Below are 18887 nucleotides of genomic sequence, written 5' to 3' on the forward strand. Positions count from 1 at the left end.
ACCTTCCAGCAATCAGGAGGTCTTGTCTGTCCATCAACAGTCCAGTCCGTTCCAATAGTGCCTGAGCATGGTGGGATCTGGGGCAGAGCAGTCTTCCCCAGAGAGAGGCAGTGTGCAGCGCAAGGCCCAGCAAGCTTGTAGTTCAGCAAGCCATGGAGTCAAGCAAGATACACGCACGTCCCTAAATTCCCCTACCATCTGCCTTTGACAAAGGAAAAGACACTTCCCCACCTGCGCAGAGGACTCCTGGCAGTTAGAGCCCACAGGAACAGGATTGTAAAAAGACAGAACCCACGCCAACTCTTCAAAGCCCCTAGGCTGTTGTTGCTAACGAATTCCAGTGCATGAGGGAAAACAAGCAGAGAAGCCAGCCGCCACCTGACATCACGTGATCTTCACGGGTGATTTCTTGTTGGCACACAAAAGAGACACATAGGGGACACCAATGAAGGCCCATTTCTCGCTGGGCCAGAACTTGATGACTGGGCCTTGCTCGGGGATCTCTGAGGCTGCATCAAAGTAGGCGAAGCACACGCAGCCCAAGTAGGCGGCGAGGCAAATGAGGATGTGCCTGCAAAAGAGAGCAAGGGTGAGAAGGCTCCACTGGTCGGTTTAGCCTGCTCCTCCCTCCAGGTAGCCCTCCTGTCTCAACTGTAATCGTAGAATTAGGAAGGGATCAAAGTGAACAGTGATGATGAATCTTCAGCAATTTAGGGAGCAACCTAGCATACAAATGGGACAACAATGCCTGGGGGCTCCACCTGGAAGACTGAGGCCCACAGATTTAAAACAGTCTTTGCAGTGGGTATTAAGATGCAACTTGAAACACACACATGCCACAGTGGGATTCTGGGCTCAGGTACGGGCTCTACTTCCAATGCCCAGAATCCCTGCTAACATGCAGCCTGGGAGGCAGCGGGTGACGGCAGAGGTAGTGGGGTCCCTGCCAGCCATGTGGGAGACCTGAACTGAGTTCCAGGCGCTCAGCTTTTGCTCCGGCCCAAGCCCAGCTGTGGGAGATGCTTGGGAAGTAAACCAGTAGATGGAAGATGGATGAACCAGCTGACCAATCCACGTGTGCTTCTCTCTGTCCTCTTTCACTCTATCTGCTTTCCAGATGAAAAAAGAAAAAACAAGTACTCAGGGCCTGGCGGCGTGGCCTAGCGGCTAAAGTCCTCGCCTTGAAAGCCCCGGGATCCCATATGGGCGCCGGTTCTAGTCCCGGCAGCTCCACTTCCCATCCAGCTCCCTGCTTGTGGCCTGGGAAAGCAGTCGAGGACGGCCCAATGCATTGGGACCCTGCACCCGCGTGGGAGACCCGGAAGAGATTCCTGGTTCCCAGCTTCGGATCGGCGCGCATCGGCCCGTTGCGGCTCACTTGGGGAGTGAATCATCCGACGGAAGATCTTCCTCTCTGTCTCTCCTCCTCTGTGTATATCTGGCTGTAATAAAATGAATAAATCTTTAAAAAAAAAAAAAAAACAAGTACTAAAATGAAATAACTTATCACACCTGATTGTCCCATCACCTGACTGAAGATATTTTATGTCCTTTTTCAGCAATAATTTTATATTGATTAAACAACTTTCAAAACTGTTTCATTTTGTTTTGTCTTAACTTATCCTTATGGGGCCTGTGAAAAGTTTTCGTATAATTTTCTATCAAGCAATGGTCTGCTTGAAGGCATAAGATGTTTCCTTATACTCTATAATAAAATTTAGTTCCAGTTAAATAGCTTAAAATCTATTTCAACATAATAAAATAGTTTTATAAATTTTGGTGTGTCTTAGCACATGGCACAAAATGCAGAAACTAACAGAAAGTGTCAACATGAAAGTTTAAAATAAGGTACAAAAATAGCATCAACATACTAAAATGGACCTGGGAAACCAGAGAGGGAAATACTCATTCCATGTGAATAAGAGAGTATTCCCACCGACCAAATTCACTGAAAGAACCAATGACTTCCCATCAGATCTGGCACATGCTTTGCCACACAGCCAGGGTTGAAGTGGGTGAGGCTGCCATGCACGACTCAGTAATCAGGTGTGGGGGGGAGTGGGCATTGCCCATGTAGTGGCTCCACTGTTCTCTGCACTTCTGAAAATTCTGCAAAGTTGCATAAGAAGCTGCACTCACTTGGGCAGACAATAGTGCCTGCAGACTCTGTGCTGGGCACGAAATGCTGGATTTAAATGTTTTAAAATAGAAAGAAGACAAAAAAAAATTGAAGGCACATTTCAGAAGAGAAAATACACATCACAAATTTGCATCTGAGAAGATGTCCAATAGCGATTTGCTTAAAAAAATGAAAACAAAAACACAATTTTTTCAATCAGATTAACAGAAATTTAAAAGAATTCATACACTCTCCCACAGACATTAGTAAAAGTGTTCATTGGTCAGTCCCTCTAGATTTATCTATATGTATAGATCAGTTTAAACCATGGAAATACTCAGGTATTAGAATCACTGTAGATTTTCATTACAGATTTTTTGCAAAAGGGAAAAACTAGAAACACCTGTATATCCGTATGTCCCTTAACAGACAGGCTAGTTAGATGAATTATGAAGCACCCATGTCAGGGAGAGTTAATAAAACACAACATAAAATAGTGAGGTCCAATATCCAGCATTCAGTTTTTTTAGAAAAGGATCATGGATGCACGTGTCATGTGTAGAATATTCCTATTTTTGTTTATTTATTTATTTTTTTTTAGATCTTTCAGCACATAATTCACTCCTCATGAAGGCGTGGTTCCTCCAGAGCAGCAGGTGGTCTTCACAGCACATCTGATCCCACACTGCTCCCGTCACCCTACATCCCTAGCCAGAGCTCAGGTTACAGATGTGTACCCCACTGTACAGCTGCTCTCAACCTCCCCCTCTCCCCACCTTCTGCATCCCCAGCCAGAGCTCAGGTTACAAATTTTCTTTCCAAACTCCTCTTGTTTTAATCATGGAGCCAGAGTTGGGAGGCTGAAGACACACAGCATGACAATTGAGTCTTTTTTTTGTTCTAGCCACGCCTGGGGCTGGAGCCAATTTCGCTTTTTCACAATACCTTCTGGGCTTTGAGAACATTTGCCTAAGTAGTGGAGAGACATACCCTGTGCTGTGTACCGGCCCCCTGAGCACACCCGTGCTCCAGCAGGGCCCCCAGGGCCCAACGAGCAAGTGCTGACGCTGTTCTTACCGCCAACGCCCCTCCGGGCGACTTACCACACACAGTGCAGGTACGGGAAATGGAAGGCCGACAGCAGCTCGCAGAAGGCCCGGTCGCTGATCCAGCAGAAGAGGGCGAGCGTCCACCAGAGGCCCGAGAAGAGGCCCAGCTTAAACACACGCACGTTCTCACACCTGCCCAGGGGTGGGTGAGACAGCACACCAGTCAGTCCCAGTTTCCACCTATCTTTTGCCTCTTCACTCTCCCTCTCTTCTCCCCTGCTCTTTGTAATCAGTGTTCCTATCCAGCACACATCACCCCAGCTTCACAGTGATACCATGACTACATGTGGTCACACTTTCATATACCAAAATGAATTTGTCTTTTAATCTCATTTTCCACGAACTTTGGGAAATGTGTGTACCAATGGATCACAAAGTCATGCTTCCCACCCAGCCTTCTCCCCGAGCCCAGATCCACACCCCAGCCCTGCTTCTTGACATGTGCACCCCCATGTCCAAGAAAGAATGAAATATAGCTTGCCTGCAATGACTTCCTAATCTTTCTCCCACCCAAAACCTATTGTGCTCCCGGTGCTTTTTTTAGCTCACAAATCCCACATCTAGTCCACCAACATGCTCAAATTATCTCCAAACTCCAGCCCCTTCCCACTTGCCTCCACCGGGGCCCATACCACATCCTACACTTGCCTGTACACTCAATTCCCAGCACTCTGCCCCATAGTCATCCATGAATTCCTCTTCAACCAGGCAGAAAGTCAAGGAGCTCATTGTGGGTCTCAAGCCCCACACTATGGGCTTCCCTGATCCCCTGACCTCCCCCTTGCTGCCTCTGAGCACACTACTGCAGATCCATGCTGTTCCTCATAGATCCTGGGCATACTCTGTAGGGTCTAGCATTCACAGTTCCCTCCACCTCAAATGCTCTTCCCCCATACCCACAGGGCTCTGTCTTCAACCTCTGACTCCATGTCTCACTGAGCCCTTTCCTGACCACTGGTTCTGCACAGTAGGAACGCCGTCTCCCTGCCCAAGCAGCATTCCCTAACCCAACTACCCTTCCCTGGTTGGCTTTGTAGCGGTCACAACCCTTTGCCATCCTCTTGGTCTCATTCATTTCGCGCTCTACTCCCACCCCACGCTGGCGAGGAAGGCGCTCACTGCAGTAGCTGGCAGCTGGAGCAGCACCAGACACAGGGAAGGCTGTTAATGTTTGTTGGAGGAAGAAACAAATTCTTACATACACTGGGGAAAAAATATTAACAATTCAAAGGAAATTTCAACTGCTGTTGTCTTCCTGTGTCATGGAACTGCCACTCATCTAGAACGTGGTCTCCCTTCCTGGGCAGGAAGCCCAGAGGCAGTGGGTGGTTGAGGGTCCTTCTAACCCTTGGGTCAGCCAGGTCCCACAGTTCAATTGATCAACATCTGTCTATGAAGAGAATCTTAACTCATGTTTATTGCACAGTAGGTGATAGTCAAAAGCCCGACTTGCCAGGACCTCTCCCAGCTGCCTAAAAGAAACATCAGCAAATCCATTAATAAAGATGGAATAGGCAGGTGGTGCTGTGGTATAGTGGGTAAAACTGCCACTTGTAGCGCTGGCATGCCATATGATCTATGGTTGGAGTCCTGACTGCTTCCCTTCTGATCCAGCTTTCTGATGACATGCCTGGGAAAGCAGCAGAACATAACATACGTGCTGAGGCCCATAAGCAGGGATCGGAAGCAGAGCAACTAGGACCAGAACTCAAACCAGTGCCCACATGGGGATGCAGGTGTCATGGGGGGCAGCTTAGCTGGCTGTACCACATCAGTGCCATCTTCCTCTATGTTAGGGAGCAGGTCCTGCTAAGAGCCTCTGCGCTCACTGTCCAAACCTGAGCTCCACTAAGTTTTGGTCTCCTTGTTTATGGATTTTTATCAAAACATTAATTTGAAAGCCAACTACAAAGTGGAACAAGCCACATACACAGAAGGGTCCTGTTACAGGACAGAAAACACTGAGAAGAATAGATACCATTTCTTCTCTTCCAGACCTTTCTGACGTTCACAAAACCATTCTGAACAATAAAATCACTCTCCCAGTCCAAGGGGAGAAAGTATATTTTCAAACATTTTAAATGCAGCTGAGTCACTCAGAATGTGGCTTAACAACAAATGTCAAATCATGACCCCAAATCAGAATCAACTTTTGTTTTCTCATGGTCTGAGAGACAGTATAGAAAGCACAAGGAAAGTACCAGAAGGCTTGAAACAAGCAGAGATGAAGGCTGAAGAGAAACAGAAAGCTGAAAACTCCTTCCCCCACTTCCTCTGACCAAATGAAGGTGCAAATGAAGCTTAGACGTTAGCTTCAGATAAACAGGGAAGACCTGGAAGGAAAGTCCAGGGGCAATAAAGACATCCTCTTGTCTAGGAATTGGATCAAAGCAGGGCAGCAGCCATTTCTTTCCCTTGTCAGAATGTGTGTTGGCACCTGGGATGTGGCAGTGAACAAAAAAAAAACCTGTCCCTCGCAATACTATCTGTGCCGAGCACAGAATACAGACCGCAGCCAGATAATAGCACAAGAAATTGTCCTTTCTTTCTTCAAAGTATTTTATTTATTTGAAAGGCAGATTTATGGAGGGAGAGGAAAACAGAGAGAGACAGAAGAGACAGAGAGAGAGAGAGAGATCCTGCTTTAGCTGGTTCATTCCCCAAATGGCCACAGCAGACTAAAGTCAGGAGCTAGGACCTTTGCCAGCTTTCCCAAGAGGGTGGCAGAAGTCCAAGGACGTGCGTGGGTCATCCTCCACTGCTTTTCCCAGGAGTATGAGCAGGAATACATGAAGCAGCTGGGACTCAAACCAGCACCCAGATGGTATGCTGGCATTATAGGCAGCAGGTTTACTCACTATGCCACAATGCCAGAACCACAAGAAATGTTCTAGTTACAGGCCCAGTGCGATAGCCTAATGGCTAAAGTCCTAACTTGAACATGCTGAGACCCCATATGGGTGCTGGTTCTAATCCCAGCAGCCCCGCTTCTCATCCAGCTCCATACTTGTGGCCTGGGTAAGCAGTCTAGTATGGCCCAAAGCCTTGGGACCCTGCACCCATGCGGGGCACCTGGAAGAGGCTCTGAGCTCCTGGCTTCGATTGATGTAGGTCCAACTGTTGCAGCCCCTTGGGGAGTGACTCATCAAACAGAAGATCTTCCTCTCTGTGTATCTGCTTTTTAATAAAAATAAACAAATATTTTTTTAAAGAAAAATGTTCTAGTTACAGCCACGATGACTAGCACATAGGAGAAGTTTGGGAGGCTAGAAGAGCATGAAAACAGTTGAGGCAAATATAAACATGGAACAGAATCTAGCCAGGAAAGTTGGAAAAGGGAGACATAATGAACAAGGGGCTGGCACCAGAAGCTGGACTCAAATGAAGATAGGAACAATGTGAACAGCTGAGGATGGAACACAGGGAGAGCTTCAAGTGAAAGCAGTCAGCCTGGAAGTGCAGGAGGAGGGAATGGCATTCTGACTGAGCAACTGGGCAAATGCTGCTGCAAGTCAAGCAGATCAGAAATCTTGTTTTCGAGAAGTGCAGTGACCCAAGGGCCCATGGAGTGGAAAGGCCAGGTAGGCAGCCAGTTGCAAGCTGGTGGAGTCAGAAAGAAAGGATGGGTTTAAGACATAAATCTGGGAGTCCTCTGCAAACACACAGCCAGTAAAGTCATGGGAGTGGCTGAGATCTTTCAGGACAAGCACAAAGGGAGAAAAACCATCTGCAGCACTGGGGGCTGCTATGACAAATCACTGTAGATCAGGTGGATGGCAGACAACACATTGTTGTTTCTCACAGGTCTTGAGCTGGGGAAGGCCAAGATGCAGGCAGGTCTGTCAGCTGACAAAGGCTCATTCCTCACGGATGGCGCCTTCACGCTGAATCCTCAAGGCACCATCCACACTGGAGGGGCAAGGCAGTTCTCTGGGGCTCCTTCCATTTTTTTTACAATCTTTACATAATTAGGGTAAAAAGGTTCAAGCGCTACAGGAAAATGGGTAAGACAATTAGTCCCATATTATTTCCTTCATATATCTGAGGTAAAAGGGGATTTTAAGGGAGAAGCCCCACCCAGTCTCCCACCTGCCCCAGGTCCCTGATGTGGGGCATGCTCCAAGATTCTTGCTGAAGTGGTTTTGATAGTTCAACAGTTCCAATTTGCTGCCAATCTCACCACTCCAAACACAATGAGGTCTTTGAAGAATCCACTGATTGACATAGTCCATCATAGAGTCCCCATTTGCCCACTTTTTCACTGCCAACATATAGCTGAGGTGGTTGATTGATTTCTTCTGTCCTGTCTTTTCATGGTTAGGGTTCTGAGTCCGGCAGTTCGATTGGGGGATCCCCAAGGAAACTTTGTTTGAGGTGTTCCCAGACCAGATTCTTGTATGTACTAGCAAGCACAGGGCCCGGTACTGTCCATCGCCCCGATCAGGTGGTGGTTGCAATTGCTGGGTTGGTTCTGTTTCCAGCCCTGACTTCCGCTGGAACCAATGGGTGTTGCAGTCCAGCCTGGTTCTGCCCAGCACATATTCGGCCCTCACACAAACAAGCGTGGGCTGCAGCCTAGTTGGAGCGACCCACAATAACCCCACCAGGCCTGCCCCCTGCCCTGTTTTGCCAGTATGTGCAGCAAACTAGTCCAGTCTGTCCCACATCCCATTTGGCTCTCATACATGTCAATGGGTATTAAAGCCTAGTTCCATCTAACCAGCTCAACTAAACAGCCCTCACGGATGTTGTTGGGTGTCTCTCTGTCTAGCCACCCCAGCCCCTGTCCTAGTTTTTGTGCCCTTCCGTGGGGGTGGTAACCCAAGAGGGAGGAGCCCACTATTTCCCTCCCAGGCCACTCCCACTCCTGGATTATGCACTCTCCAGGTGGTTCTGTGGTTTAATTAGCCCCCAGTGCCAACGTCTGCCAGCTGATGCTGCGGCTAAGCCCCAACAACCCTCACCCACTCTAATTGTAGATTGCACCAGTAGGATCAATCAGCCCAGCCTGGCTTTTCCCTGATCTAGTCCACATGAAGCCCACAGGTGTTGTAGCCCTGCCTAGTCTGGTCTGCCCCCATCCCAGCTCATGCTCTCCAGTGGGAGTAGCTGTCCAGCAAGGGAACCCCTCCATATTCGCCCTGCCAGCTCTGCCCCCTCCCTTCCTAGTTCTCACGCATGCTGCTTGAGCACTGCGGTCACATCCGGTACAGGCAACCTCACCTTGGCATTCCGTAATGTGCACTGGTTTTTGTTGTGACTGAACCTGGCTAGACCCACACTCTGTTCTCTGGGGCTCCTTCCATTTTTTTTAAATTCTTTTATTTTTATTTGAAAAGCAGACTTGCCGGGCCCGGTGGCATGGCCTAGTGGCTAAGGTCCTCGCCTAGAACGCCCCGGGATCCCATATGGGAGCTGGTTCTAATCCCGGCAGCTACACTTCCCATCCAGCTCCCTGCTTGTGGCCTGGGAAAGCAGTCGAGGACGGCCCAAAGCTTTGGGACCCTGCACCCGCGTGGGAGACCTGGAAGAGGTTCCTGGTTCCCGGCATTGGATCGGCGCGCACCGGCCCGTTGCAGCTCCCTTGAAGGCTACAACTCTAAGAGGCCAAGAGCAGAGCTGACAGCATCCTTCAGCTGTTACACTACAAGTTCAGTACCTCCACCGCCACCTTTGCCCCTGCCTGTTAAGGCTGACAAGCAAAGCAACTCCCACAGGTCAAACAATCAGAAAGAAATGTGATATTGCCTCTCAAGACAAAGAGAGGGAAAGAGCTGAGTGAACATTTTGCAAAAGTAACTATCACCCACAAGGAAACAGACCTTAACTGGGAAAACCAATGTCCACAACAATGAGAAAAATTATGAATTAAAAGGCAGCTATAAAGAAAAAGCAACATTTTCAAAGAGAACTAAAATAAGGGCATCAATTTGATCTATCTTAGCTGGGACTAGACGATAGTTAGACACACAGTGCCAAAACATGTTTGGATATCAATCTGAACTCTGTGTATACAACTTTTCAAAGAATAATGCAAACACAAATAGAAAAGGCTTTACTGGATAGCTTGTAAAGAAGACATCAAGTGTCTGAGAAGGTGCCTTTCAACAATAGTTCATTTGAAGTGAATGCTTCCTTGTGTAAACAAATTTACTTTCCCCGCCCCTTTCTCCCTTTTCCTCGTGTGTATGAATGTAATAATTTCTTTGGGATTTCTCCTTGTTTCTGTAAATAGTAAAGCTATTCTTTCTACAGAATTAAGTCCAGGCAGTTGTCTGTGCACTGAGATGTTCTTGATAAGCTACCCTTTGATCACTGGGACAAACTGCTGTCTGGGCTAAGCAGCTGCTCCCCTCCTTCCACAAATGAGATCATTAACATTTTAAACAAAACATCCAGTCTGCATGCAATCTAGCAGTCAGAAACCAATCCTTCACAAACAATACAGTTCCTCTTCCATACTCAAGGGTAGCAAAGGAGCCAGGAGCTCATGTGTCCCCAACACAGGGAGAGCCTCAGTAGTGCGCAGCAAGGGCGATACCCACCTTCTCAGCTCTGCGATGAGCAGTGCAGTGCAAGGAACCCCCAGGGTCATCAGAGAGATGTTATTGATAGCAGGCTTGACAAATGCCAGGCACGTTGTAACTGCAGACAGGACACAGACCACCACCTTGAACCTGCCCCTGAAAACCAAGGAAATAAAACCAAACCCATTAGCAAAGGAATTCTTGTACGTTGAACGCTGACAAGGTACAGACAGTGCTAATCATGAGAGCTGAAAAAAACCAAGGATCTAAATACCATTCCCATTCACTGCACCAGAAATTCTACTTCCATGAATGCATTCTTACGAAATCATCAGAGATTTCTAAAATACTTTGCCAGGAGTGGCCTGGAATCAACCCAAGTTTCTATGGGTAAAATATAACAGTCATTTTCTTATCATCATTTTTTTGTGTTTTTTTTTTTTTCAGATGTTCTATGGCTAGTTTGGGCGAATACGATAAGCATCAGAGAGCAAGTATTTCAGGTTTTCAGGTCCTAAGGTCTGTGATGCAGGTACTCCACTCTGCCACAGGAGACAGCAAGTAAACAAAGGGGCATGGCAGTGCCAAGAAAACTGGATTTGCAAAAACAGGACCCAGGTGATCCACAAGACACGGTGTGCCAACCTCTACCTTACCAAGGGAACATGCTTGATTTTCGTGAGAAAAAGAGAGACTACTAACAAACCATAAAGCTTCCTGACTTAAGAAGGGGGGGAATGTCCTCTGGGGGAGTATCGTAACTAGCATAGGAAACTAAAGGTGTTAAGGGAATAAAAAATCTACTAGAATTCGTATTTACTGACAGGCCACCAGTCTAATACACCCTGGATCTGTGTCGGCAAGTTCAGACGTGACAAGTCTGAGAAAATCCACGGGAACCAGCCTCACACCCTTCCCTGGAGGCCGTTTCTGGGAAGAGGCTGAAGGGACGACGTGATCCTGCACATGTCCCTTCTCTCTCAGGCAGCACACTTCCTTTACTCTGGACCACAGGGTTCCTAAGGCCTCTCCCATGACTGAAACTTGGGGGCACATGGTCTTCCTGAAGTTTCTGCTGTTCCTCATTAGCACAACTTACTTTGGCATAGAGCTCTGGAACAGGTCACAGTCAAGAAATGAATTTGCATGAAACTCTATTATAAAGAAATCAAAGGGCATTGACCCTTCAAAATATACAAATGACTATTTTAAATACGAAAACCATTTGTCATCAAGGCACAGGAAATCATTGATCAAGCTGCCAACTGTCTGACTGGAATGAATAGGCATTGTAACTTGGAACCTCTCACTGAGGAAAAAAATATATATGGGAAAGGATCCAGGCAGCAAATCCTCAGGAGAATTGTGCCTTGCTCCTGACCCTGGCTGGCTTTCTTCAGCCACTGGACACAGGGCTGCTCACTGCAGCTGGGGAGGAGCACCACGGCTCACAGTCATCACGCTCATGGCCTTTGGAGACAACTCTTTCACCGAATCTGAGGTTCTATGACACGTGCCAGGACTATCTGACTTTTTTGCTTGTTTGTTTTAAGATTTTTTAATTTTTATTGGAAATTGAGATATACAGAGGAGCGACAGAGAGGAAGATCTGTCTGATAATTCACTCTCCAAGTGTTCGCACCAGCCAGAGCTGCACCGATCCAGAGCCAGGAGCCAGGAACTTCCTCCAGGTCTCCCACAAAGTTGCAGAGTCCCAAGGCTTTGGGCCGTCCTCGACTGCTCTCCCAGGCAACAAGCAGGGAGCTGGACTGGAAGCGGGGCTGCCGGGATTAGAACCAGCGAACATATGGGATTCTGGCACATGTAAGGCAAGGACTTTAGCCACTAGGCTACCACACCAGGCCCATACTATCTAACTTTTTAAGATAGTCAGTATAATTAGAAAAGTGTACCCCTTCTATAGACCAAACAGATCAGAATTCAAGCACAGAATAGAGCAAGCAACACAATGATTGAAGGGCCAAGCTTTGCAAACAGCAGTTAGCCTAGCAATTAAGATGCCCGCCTCCTGTATCTGAGAGCCTGGGTTCAATAACTGACTCCAGCTCACTGCTAATGCAGACAGTGAGGGCTCAAGTAGATTCCTGTCACCTACACTGGAAATCTAGATGGAATTCTTGGCTCTTGGCTTCACCTAAGCCCAGTCCCAGACACTGCAGGCCTTTGAGGAATGATCCAGAGAATGGGCATGCACTCGTTGCTTCCTCTCTTTCTTTCTTCCTTTCCTCTCTGTATCTGTGTGTGTGTCTCTCTCTCAGCAATTAGCTTTTTTAAAGCACAAGTGTTTCAGTTACACAGATGTGAGTTCAAAACTCACCCCCATTACTTAGTAGCCATGGAACTTTTGGCAGGTAACGTTACTGAAACATGTCCTTTGTAAAAAATAAAAACACCCTACCTCATGGTATTCCTATAAACATTAAAAGTGCTTAACTCAGTACCTGGTATGTGTTATATGATAATAAAATCCATGATTACCATTATCCTTATGTTGAGAATAAAGACTATTTTATAAAATACTAATATCATTGACATCCCACACAAGGGAGAATCTGACCCAACTTGTAATACAACTCCCCAAAGCTCTACATGGTATTGCCAAATACTGGAACAGCAACAAGCTCGTGGAACATGGCGTGTTCAGAGACGCCATCAGCAACCCCATCCCCACACTGGCTGCAGAGGACAAGGAGGAATGTGCCAGTCATCAAGGCTATCATGTAAGACCACAATTCTGCAACCAGCAGAAACAGGCTTTGGAACCAGGGGAAGCCAGACAGCCCAGTGCCTCCCAGGGTCACCAGAGGCCACTGGAGGAAGATAGCTGGAAATACCCAGGAACAAAGGGTCCTGACAAGATGCTTCCTACATCGTGATGATAGGCAAGCCCTCCCTCAGTCTCCAGACCGGTGCTGAACTTTGCAGCCCCTTATGGGCCCAGATGGGAACACAAGCTTGGGGTACTCTGCTCCCATATTCTCCACCAAAATCTACCCACCCTGGAGTATCATTACAAGATGGTTATAGCAAAGCCAATACTGTTGTCAAGATCACACACTCTTCCCCTTCCACACAAAGTGGACAAGTGTTGCCTATTTGGTAAGTCCAAGCAGCTACAGTAGACCACACTGATCTGTAGGAACCTGATTTTGACATGAGCTCTTCAGGCTGGTCTGGCACGTCCCTACAGAATTGCCACCTGTCCCGCATGACTAACAGAGACATGCACATACAGGCATTTGGCTTCGTTGCTCCCGTCATCACTGGAACACTGAGGGTGTGTAAGGAGAGCCCAGCCCATTACTTCCCTTTCTCTCTCATGCACCATTTCTTTCTTTGCTCATCCAACTTTCTAAGGCCCAGTCTCTCCTTTAGTTTCCATAACAATTTCAGAAATTTCCTCTGCTTGCAATTGGAAAAAAAAAAAAAAGAGAGAGAGTGCACCACACTGTTTATTCCTATGTCAAGTGCCCTGCAGGATCATTTCAAAGAACCCTGAGGGGCCAGCATACTAATCCTCTTCCTGCTGTGCCAGCACACCATATTGGCACCGGTTCAAGTTCCAGCTACTCCAGTACCAATCAAGCTCCCTGCCAATGTGCCTGGAAATGCAACAGAAGAAGGCACAAGGCCTTGGGCCCTTGCACCCACATGGAAGATCTGGAATAAGTTCTTGGTTCCCGGGCCTGGTGCAGTGGCATAACAGCTAAAGTCCTCACCTTGAACACACCAGGATCCCATATAGTCGCCAGTTCTAATCCCGGTAGCCCCACTTCCCATCCAGTTCCCTGCTTGTGGCCTGGGAAAGCAGTCAGGGATGGCCCAAAGCCTTGGGACCCTGCACTCATGTGGGAGACCTGGAGGAAGTTCCTGGCTCCCGGCTGCAGATTGGCACAGCACTGGCTGTTGAAGTCACTTTGAGAGTAAATTTACTTTGAGAGTAAATCATTGGATGGAAGATCTTCCTTTCTGTCTCTCCTCCTCTCTGTATATTTGACTTTGCAACAAAAATAAATAAATCTTTAAAAAAGGAAGAAGAGGAAGTTCTTGGTTCCCATCTTCAGGCTGCCTCAGCTCTAATCATGGCAGCATTTAGGGAGTGAACCATTGGATAAACGATATTTCCCTCTCTTCTTTCTGCTATTCTTTCAAATTTTTTTTTTAAAAGGAACCTTGCCTGAAATAAGTGCATTATTCACCTAGGCTCACAGCTGAGAAAGCAGTCATGATAAGGGGTATGCTTTGTAAGCAATGAAGCTAGGATTCAAGTGCAGAGGGTCTTCCAAGGCCAGACTAGATCCCCATGTTGGCTCGGACCTCTGAGGGATTCTCTCCACAAAGAGGATCCATTGTTCACATCTTCCCATCATCTCCAGAGAAACGCTGCAGGGTGCTGGCAACGGAAAACCCAAGTTGTCACACACATCTCTACCTCCAAATATGTTTTCTATTTATGTACTTATTTAAAAAAACATTTATTTTTATTTGAAGGAAAGATTTTATAGAAAAAGAAGAGACAGGGAGAGAGATCTACCCACTGGTTCACTCCCTAATGGCCACAATAGCCGGAGCTGAGATCCAAAGCCAGGAGCCAGGAGCTTCCTCCAGGTCTCCCATATGGATGAAGGGGCCCAAGAACCTAAGCCATCCTCCTCTCCTTTCCCAGACCATAAGCAGAGAGCAAGACTGGAAGTGAGTCAGCTGGGACATGAATCGCACCCATATGGGATGCCAGCATTACAGGCGGAAGATTAGCCTGTTGTGCCACCATGCTGGCCCCATATGTGCTTATTTTTATTTGAAAGGAAGAGAGACAGAGCTATAGAGATCTTCCACCTGGTGATTCCCTCCCCAGATGTCAGAAGCAGCCCAGGCTGCGTCGGGCCAAAGGCAGGGGCTGGCATCTCAATCTCAGTCTTTCACTTGGGCAGGAGGGACTCAAGCACTTGACTCGCCTGCTACATCACAGAGCAAGCATTAGCAAGAAACTGGAATTGGAAGAATTCAGACTCAAACTTGGGATTCCAGTATGGGGTGTGGGCCTCCCAAGCAGTGTCTTAAGATGCTGTCCCAAATGCCTCCTATGCCTACCACCATTGTCATCATCAAAGCTGGTGAGTGGTAGTCACCAGCGTCATTCTATTCTCCTGTTCATAACAACATTCCTCATGTCTACTCCTATCTCCAAACAACAAGAGAAAAACGTGCTCTGTAATGAACACATTAAAAACTGTCACTTGGGAAAGAGGCTTTTATCCCAAACCTGAAGACTCCTAGATCCTCACCAAGGACTATCAGTATGAACACCGAGGACTGCATCCCTACTGCCAAGGAGACCACGGGGAAATGGAGTGCCTTCGGAGACCAAGAACTCTGAGGTCACCCACCCCCATTTGGATCTACCACATGGGATGGAAGAAGCCCAAATCCTGCCTTGCAGGATCCAAGGTCATTGGAACAACAACCAGGATCCCTGAGCGGTCTGCAGAAACAGAACAGAAAACTTCCTTCAGGACTAGGGAGAGGAGCTTTCTCTGGTCCTTGCCTGCTTCCAATTTTGGGTCCCACCCCCTCTCGTAACAACCATCAGGAGCGCTCCAGAAACCCCTCAAAACAAACAAACAAACAAACAAAACTAGAATAGATAGACAGAGAACAACAAGGAAAGCTTAGAAACAGACAGGAAACGGTCAGCGGGGATGCACTTGTAACTCACTGGGTGGGACACAAAGATTAGTTACTCCTAACTGGGGTATGGAAGATTTCTCTGCACACCCCTCCTAAACATGCTCACCTAAACTGTTGACATATATCCTGTTAGAATTATATAGTTAGACCACCTGAAAAACAGCCAGGTTCAGCGAAAACATGCTTCAATGCTATAAACTGCTAAAGACTAAAATTAAAATAGGTATGAGACAGCTGAATAGCAATCTATAGCCATTTTAAGGTGTACAGAATACGGTTGAATATAAACCAAAATTGAAATGTCTATGAAGAAGTCACAGATTGTGGTTGAGAACCTGCATTTTCCTAGCAACATACTAGTTAATCAATACCATGTCAATTAATGCCATAATGTTGTAAATGGTTGGAAATATTATGTTGGGGCTTTTAATTGATTGGGATGATACTCTGCCGGCTCTACCTTCAGACCAGAGATGGTCTCACCAACAAACCATTGAACTTACCAGGACAATAAGATGCTGGACTTTTTGCTTGGTAAATACCTCCAATGAAAGAATGTCAACTGAATTTGAATTATGGAAATGCAACAAGGTGGAGCAATCCGCCATGGGGGGGAGGGTGTGGGGAGGGGCGGGGGGAATCCCAGTGCATAAAAAATGTATCACATAATGCAATGTAATTAATTTTTTAAAAAATGAAATGCAAGAAAAATATGTTTAAAAAAATAAATAAATAAATAAAATAAAAACTGTCACTTGGAACTTCCACCCAGGTTTCCCGAATGCCACAAGCAAGTAAACAAAACCCTTGCTTGGATTTTCTGCTCCTTGCATGGTTTCCAGGATTTGGAGGAACCTTCTTCTAGTCACTCATGAAATATGTTCTGGTGAACTACAATCATTTCACCATGCTGTGTACCACGAGGAACTCCATTTTCTCTGCGATTTTGTACCCATTGCCCAACTTCCCCCTTTTGGCCTCCCTGCCCTTCTCCAGTCACTACAGACCAAATTCTGTGTTCAAATGGAGTAATTTTCTTTAAAGATCTATTTATTTATTTGAGTCACAGAGGAAAAGCTATCTTCCATGGGCCAGTTTACTCCCCAGATGGCTTCACTGGATGGGACTGGGCCAGGCTGAAGCCAGCAGGCCAGGAGGCCAGGAGCTTCATCTAGGTTTCCCATGGGGTTCAAACACTTGAGCCATCTCTGCTACTTTCCCAAGAACATCAGTAAGGAGCTGAATCAAGAAGTAGAGCAGCTGTGGCATGAACTAGCACACATTTGGGATGCCAGTGTCACAGGCAATGACTTTACTATTGTGCCACAATGCCAGTCCCCAAGTTGAGTCTTCTAAGTTTCTACATAAGGCGTACATTGGAGACTTGAAAAACGAGATCTCAGAGGAAAGAAGCTGCTCAACTCTCAGCCTAGTACTCCCAGGCTCAGGGGAAGGACCGAGGGTGCTGGTGGGCTCCTACTGAGATAGCAGGAAAAGCCAGAAGGGAAATGGTTTGTTTGCAAACAGTTCCTACTGGCACAACACCCTACATGGTGCCCTCCTGTGGGGAGCCATGCAGTTGGGTTGGATGGCATGGGTGTGTGATGAGCACTGCTCCTTGGTTAACAAGGCTACGAGGAGTTTCTAGCAGCGAGGCAAGGCCCGGCGGAATGTCTCTGGTCACCTCATTGCTGCCTCAGCCCATTGTATGGACACTCAATCACCTCTCTGATGTTTCATAGAATTCTCCTGAGGGTGGTGTTGTTGTTTTTCTGCTAATGTGAAGTGATTCCTGTAACTGGTATGACACTTCAAATTGATCAATCATGTTATGATAAAAACATCTTTAGTGATGTAAGGCTATGACACACAGCTAAATTATACAATGGTACAACTGAGCCCACTATGTTTCCAAATATCCTGTTATGTGCCCACTTTTGTCCTGGAATTTGCCCTAGTATAAGTAATGTTTTCCTTAAGAAATGGCTTGATAATATCTTGCAACTGATGGCAATAATGGAGGTACAAAGAATTTGTTTACCGTGCGCCTCGAACTGTTACAACATATGATATGACGCAATCTAGTTTCTCACCACAGAAAGCAAAAGTATATGGGGCATCTTCTAAAGGGAAACAAATGTGAACCCCCTCAAAATGGCTTAAAATCTCAATCTTATATTGGCACTTATGTTTAGGGAAAGAAAACAGTTTATATAGATAAAAGGAAGTTTCTTGTAAAGGCCCTCTGTAGATTGGCTGTGCTGCCTTGATCCCTTTCACTGCCCTTTAACAAAAGAACAAAAAACAATTGAATCAGCACTAGGTGGTGACAGTAATTAATGCATGACTTGATTATAAGATTTAGCAAAGAACCTATGTTATATGCTTTTATAAGATCCTTTCATTTATAATCTTTTAATTCTGTACTCTTAATATTTTAATCAATCTTAGTTTGTGTTTAGTAGAAATTGATTTTGAGTATAAGACTAATTTTGAGTATAAGTAAACTACTTCTCACTATGTAACTGCATGTGCTGCCAACCGTGGAATTCCTGGCTTTAGCCAGGTCACTGCAGATTTCAATGAGTAATGGTTTGCCAAAAATGTTTTCTTTAAAGTAAATAATATGTTAGGATTGTTTTTTGCATTTTCTTAACCATGATGTAAAAATGAAACAATTGGATATTGTGCAAAAGTTTGTGATGATTTGTATATAAATAAAGAAGGCAACTTTTCTGAGTTGTCCATTATGAGCATCAAGCCATAGTGGTCCGTGTCTTATCTTTTTCTCTTACAGTCTCGCCGATCCACACATCCTTTGCAAGCTCTCAGTCAGCCGGAGCAGGTCTCCGGCACCCTCCGTCTCTGCTCTTACCCTGGTCCCCTTCTCCAGCCTCACTAGGCTTCCCCTGAGGTACAATAAGGAAACCAAGCAAGATTAGAACCTTGAGACAGCCCAAAGTGGCCTGGCCACATTTTACAGTATCCCTTTTCTGCTGATGTGAAGGCTTTGATAAGAAATTCACATGTGCACCTCATAAAATAGCTCCGGCCAATTCAGATTACAGGTGAAAGTGGAAGCTCTTTTTCCACTGCCATGTTCAAGGACATGCCCTCATCTGCCCAGGGATTTCAGGGTACAAACAAGTAAACACTCAAAAAGAGTTGTATTTATTCGTTCTAATATGAGGATATCACAGGCACAGGTCTATACTGCACATTCCGCACTTCCCGCAAGTGCTCCAGCCCAGTCCTCCGGGAGTGGCTTCAGGCCTTAGATGCTGCCTAGCTGCAGCTCTTTCTCAGAGTCTGAGATGAACTCTTCCATGTTCCTGGTATAACTTTTCCCTCAGCACACGCAGAACGCTTCTCTGAATTCATATTTTAAACCATTTACCTACACACACATATCAACAAGTCTTA

At 46.3% G+C, this 18887-nt stretch overlaps 1 protein-coding gene across 1 annotated transcript in view; it reads right to left on the bottom strand.

Annotated features, from left to right (window-relative positions):
* Positions 1-374: 374 nt before the first annotated feature.
* ACER2 (alkaline ceramidase 2) overlaps positions 375-18887 on the bottom strand; it is a 32316-nt gene continuing 13803 nt past the window's right edge. Inside the window, exons 4-6 of the mRNA XM_058672465.1 lie at positions 9774-9911; positions 3223-3360; positions 375-571 (exon numbers count right to left, since the gene is read on the bottom strand). Of these exons, the coding sequence (XP_058528448.1) occupies positions 385-571; positions 3223-3360; positions 9774-9911 (463 nt within the window). The 3' untranslated portion in view covers positions 375-384. The remainder of the gene's footprint in view (positions 572-3222; positions 3361-9773; positions 9912-18887) is intronic.

Source organism: Ochotona princeps, chromosome 14, assembly GCF_030435755.1.
Source record: "Ochotona princeps isolate mOchPri1 chromosome 14, mOchPri1.hap1, whole genome shotgun sequence".
NCBI classification, from domain to species: Eukaryota; Metazoa; Chordata; class Mammalia; order Lagomorpha; family Ochotonidae; genus Ochotona; species Ochotona princeps.